At 31.1% G+C, this 5,155-nt stretch overlaps 1 protein-coding gene across 1 annotated transcript; it reads left to right on the plus strand.

The window, feature by feature from the left end:
* On the plus strand, positions 2,514-4,943 carry LOC107610824 (AAA-ATPase At3g50940-like). Its single transcript, XM_016312821.2, has 2 exons — positions 2,514-3,802; positions 4,297-4,943. Exons 1-2 carry the CDS (start codon positions 2,816-2,818, stop codon positions 4,684-4,686), a joined length of 1,377 nt encoding a protein of 458 aa, XP_016168307.1. The 5' UTR covers positions 2,514-2,815; the 3' UTR covers positions 4,687-4,943.

The following is a 5,155-nucleotide window of genomic DNA, read 5'->3' on the forward strand; positions in this document are numbered from 1 at the left end:
CAAAATAAATATTTATATTTTTTAAAAAATAATTATTTTTTTCAAAACTTAAACAAATAAACCCATTACTTTAACCAAAAGAATTATCTAATTAAAAACTTGAATATAATATCTCTCCTTAATAAGATTTTAGTTTGTAATAAAAATTATTTATTAAGGTAGGGCTGCACACGGATCGGATCGGATCGGATATAGCCTAAAATTCTATTCGATTCACACTGCACTCATTGGATTAGATCGGATACAATATCCGCAATTTTTCAGGCCGGATCCGATCCGATCCGATCCGCAAGTATGCGGATCGGATATCAGGTATATCCGCATAATTAAAAAAATTATTTTCAAATCCCATTTGGCTGTTTTTACAACAAAAAAAATTCATTTTTCACCTGTTTAAGCATATTTAATTCTAAAATATTATCAATAAAAGTTCTCTTTAATAATTAAAAAAATAATAACACAAGATTTAAGTTTAATTATTCTAAGTCGGAGTACAATATAAAAAATAAAAAACAAGATATCATAATATTCATAAAACAACACACTAAAATTCATATCACATTAGGATTTATTTTCTTAAACTATGCTATTTATATGTGATGTACGGATATGCGGATTTGCGGATCAGATCCGCGGATATCACTGTCAAATCCGCAATCCGATCCTATCATAATGTGGATCAGATCCGATATCCACAAAATTCGGATTGAATGCGAATAATTACCGCCAATATGCGGATATTATCCGATCCATGTGTAGCACTATGTTAAGGAACAATTATATATCTCCTTAATAACATTTCGCTATACAATTACTTAATTTGGGCGTTTATGATCCATTACTAATTCAAATAAGAAAAACATATTCAATTTTAAAATAAAAATAGAAAAATAAAATTCGATCAAAATTCAATCACTAGAATTCTGGATGAAAAGACAAACGTTAGGGATAAATATTTTTTCCTTATATTTATCTTACACTTAAGCCAACTCTAGGCAACTTTGTATTTTTTCCATTAAAAGTAGTAACTCCTAACATTCTCCAAAAATACATATAATATTTATATATTTTTGTTATTATCTAAAGATGAAAATGAAATATCTTTACATAGTGATAATTATAAAATTTTTATTGAAGTATTCATTTTTTTTTTTTTAATTTAGCCTTTAATCTTATATAAAGTGATATCTCTCTCTCTCTCTCTCTCTGATAGTCTGATGCATGCTATGCTTCGCCGTGAACACGATCTCGTTTCTCGCCGCAGCATGACCACACACCATCTATAGCTCTAAAACTGTCGCCAATATCACCGGTTGAAAGTTAATGTATATGACCACAAATGACAAATGTAATTTAAATATTGTACTTTCTTAACTAAAAGCTTTAGCTCTAGAAAGTAGAAAGTAAAAGAATCTTTGTTAGAAGATCCATAATGCCTTAGTTAGTACCCATCATGATACAAATTAATGTTAAAATAATATACTAATTAAAAGAAGCATAGCATGTTTGTCGTAAACCCATTGCACAAGTAATTAAGAAAATCTTGCTTGTAGTTGTAATCTATATATTATGTATTCAAAAGCACTTCTGAAGAGAAGCAAAAGAAAACTAAAAAGCACCAAAACGAGCAAATTAAAAGCTTGATTAATTGTTTTTCTAAATCCATGCACGTTTGAGGTACCAAAAGTATGGGAACCAAACACACACTTATACTTTTTAATATTAATAACAAGCAATGCTGGAGAGACAATAATACAAAATTATCTTATTTAATTTAAAGAAAATTAGTTATGTTTAGATTCTATAACAATTTTATGTAAACAACTATAACTTAAAAGGTATAATAATTTTTATGTAAACCTCTCTAACCAATAGCAGATTAGTTGAAGCATGAATAACTCATAAAACGTTAGCGCTGTTTATGCACGAATACTTTTTGATCTCCAAATTACAGCTAAAAGAAAAACAAATTAGTTTGTTTATAGAAAAAAATTTGATAATGCCACTCATTTTTCTTACAAATAAGTTTATTTATTCTTTATTTTTTTTCCTTCATAAACCGCGCTAATGTATAGCGGTTTATCAGTTCTTCATACTTCAACGTAATCTGTTATTGGTTAGAAAGATTTAAGTAAAAATTGCTAAACCTCTTTAAATTATAACGTTTTACATAGAATTATTATAGGACCCAGATGTAACCAATTCTTATTTATTGTGTTTGGATAATTTTAAATCCCATTTTATTTAAACATGTAATTAATAAATATAAACAAAAGCCAAAATACACAAGTTATGATTATCTATGCTCCACATTTTTCTTAATAATTAAGCATATGAATAAAATACGGTAGGAATACAATCCCTAACTTTATTCTTGGCCAACAAGTTAATTAAAAAATTTGAAGTTGTGACTCGTGATTTTCTTAGAAGACAACGTGCAATAAGAATATAAAGCATAACTGGTTTCTTTCTCAGAAACATCCTAGAACATGTGTCTAAAACAGCCTAAAAGAAGTGTGAATATTTTGAATACAAGTCTTCATATTAGTGATCTCCATGGAAGTCTTCATTAGTAGGCAAAGAAAAATGCTGAAGCTCTTTTTCTGAAACATTCTTAAGCAATAAACTCCAATTAAACAAACTAAAAGAAGTGTGAATACAAATCCTCATCTATGCTTATATAGTTCTGTGTGATTAACAAAACAATTAAGCTAAGCTAATCATCAATTAGTCTTAAACTAACACCATTGTCCATCTCCAATAATCCTGTGAGAACTATCTCATCTCCAAATTTTCCAGTTCAAATTCCAAAATCATGTCAAATAACACAAATAGCACTGTAATTGTATCTGCAGTTGCATCTGCTGCAGCCTCAGCTATGCTAATTCGAAGCGCCGCGAACGAATTGGTTCCTTCTGAGGTTCTAGAGTACTTTTCTTCAAAATTTTTCAATCTCAGGCACCACTTCTCGTCGCGATTCACCATTGCGATCGAGGAGTATCAGGGAATGATGTGCAACCACATGTATGAGGCTGCAGAGGTCTATTTAGGCACCAAAGCCGCTCTCGCGAGGCACAGAGTTCGAGCAAGCAAATCAGGGAATGATAAGAGTCCAGCATTCAGCATAGACAAAGATGAAGAAATTTTGGATGATTTTGAAGGAGTTAAGGTAACTTGGAGATTTTTCCGTTATTTTGAGCAACGTACTAATAGAAATCATTATATTAATGATTTCAATGGTTCTTCCAAGAGAGAAGTAAAGTCCTATGAACTAAGCTTTCACAAGAAACACAAAGACAAGATCTTCAATTCATATCTTCCATTTGTGTTGGAAAGAGCAAAGGCAATTGAAGAAGCAAACATGGCTTTGAATCTTTACACCGTTGGCAGTGAGAATGAATGGATTGGAGGTGTGGAATTTGCCCACCCCATGAGTTTCAAGACTCTCGCGATCGATGCGGATCTCAAAAACAAGATCACTGATGATTTGGACAAGTTTGTGAAAGGAAAAGAGTTCTATAACAGAACTGGCAAAGCTTGGAAAAGGGGTTACTTATTGTATGGTCCTCCTGGAACTGGCAAGTCGAGTCTTATCGCGGCCATGGCAAATTATCTCAATTATGATCTCTATGACTTAGATCTCAGTGCTGTTCCTACCAATAGGGAGTTGAAGAATCTGGTCCTTAACATGTCGAACCGTTCCATTCTTGTTATGGAAGATATTGATTGCACTATAAAGCTGCAGAACAGAGAAGAAGAAGAGGAGGAGGACAACATGGAAAGAGATAAGAAAGAAAGCAAGGTTTGTGTTTTTGTTTCCTAACATCAAATCAGTGCCTAAGAAATTTTTAGTTAGACACTTTAATACTCAATAAATTTTAATAGCTGTATCAGTCTCTCCAACTTTTATTAGACAAATCAATTCTCCTATCAAATTGTTTGTCTATATACAAAATTAGGATGAGAATTTCACAAGCTTTTAAGGATTATTTTATATCTTTATTAAATAATAACAGAAACTGATTTGTCTAATTTTTTACTAATATGTTAGAGATTAATTTGATAATTAAAATTTATTGAGGATTAAAATATTTGACTAAAAATTTTTAAAGTGTCTGACTAAATTTTAGAGAGTAATTTAGAGTAGTACACTTAATAAATGTTAAAAGTTCAGTCCAAATTTTCATGCTAAACTGAAAACATATGCATCTATTCATGTCCATCAGAATCTCTAGCTCATGTCAAACTAAAAAACATATTAATTTTTCTCATCTTTGTTTATGATTCTCTAAACAGGTAACACTATCAGGGCTATTGAATGCAATAGATGGTTTATGGTCATGCTGCGGCGAGGAACGAATCATCGTGTTCACGACAAATCACAAAGAGAAGCTTGATCCTGCTCTTCTAAGGCCTGGAAGAATGGACATGCACATTCACTTGTCATACTGCACTTTCTCTGCTTTTAAACAATTGGCATGCAACTACCTTAAAATCTCAGATCACAATCTCTTTCAAGAGATTGAAGGGCTCTTAAGAGAAGTGCAGGTTACTCCAGCAGAAATTGCAGGAGAGCTGCAAAAAAAAATTAATGCTGAAAATTGCCTGCCAGATATTGTTAAATTCTTGCACAACAAGAAAATGGTGGAGCAAAATGAGCCAAAGTTGAGCGTAATCATGGAATAATTAAGTTTGGTTAAACTTAATTATAAAGTATTGATATGGAGACAATATTGTCAAAATGGTTCAGATCAGACTTTGGAAATGAATCATTTACTCATGGTAGAGAGGTGCCACAGGCACATATATCCTATGGCGGTGTATTTTTCTTTTTTTCGTTTTTTTTTTTCTGTATGTGTAACCGTTGAAATATGAGGATATTATTTTGGTAGATAATCATTAGTAGTTTAGATTTTAGATGATGCATTTATTATTTATATTTTATAGAGAATGATTGAGTAGGTACTCTACATATGATTATATGTTTGGTCTTCTCCGTGTAACACACACATATCTATACACTAGTAATATATTATCGTTCTATTTATTTACTCTAATATTTCTGCTCAATAATTACGAATCTTAACATTTAATATCAAAATTGATGTGATCTAATGTAGTTAGATAAGCTATCTACAAAAAATCATATCTGCAA

This window comes from Arachis ipaensis, chromosome B08 (assembly GCF_000816755.2).
Source record: "Arachis ipaensis cultivar K30076 chromosome B08, Araip1.1, whole genome shotgun sequence".
NCBI lineage: Eukaryota > Viridiplantae > Streptophyta > Magnoliopsida > Fabales > Fabaceae > Arachis > Arachis ipaensis.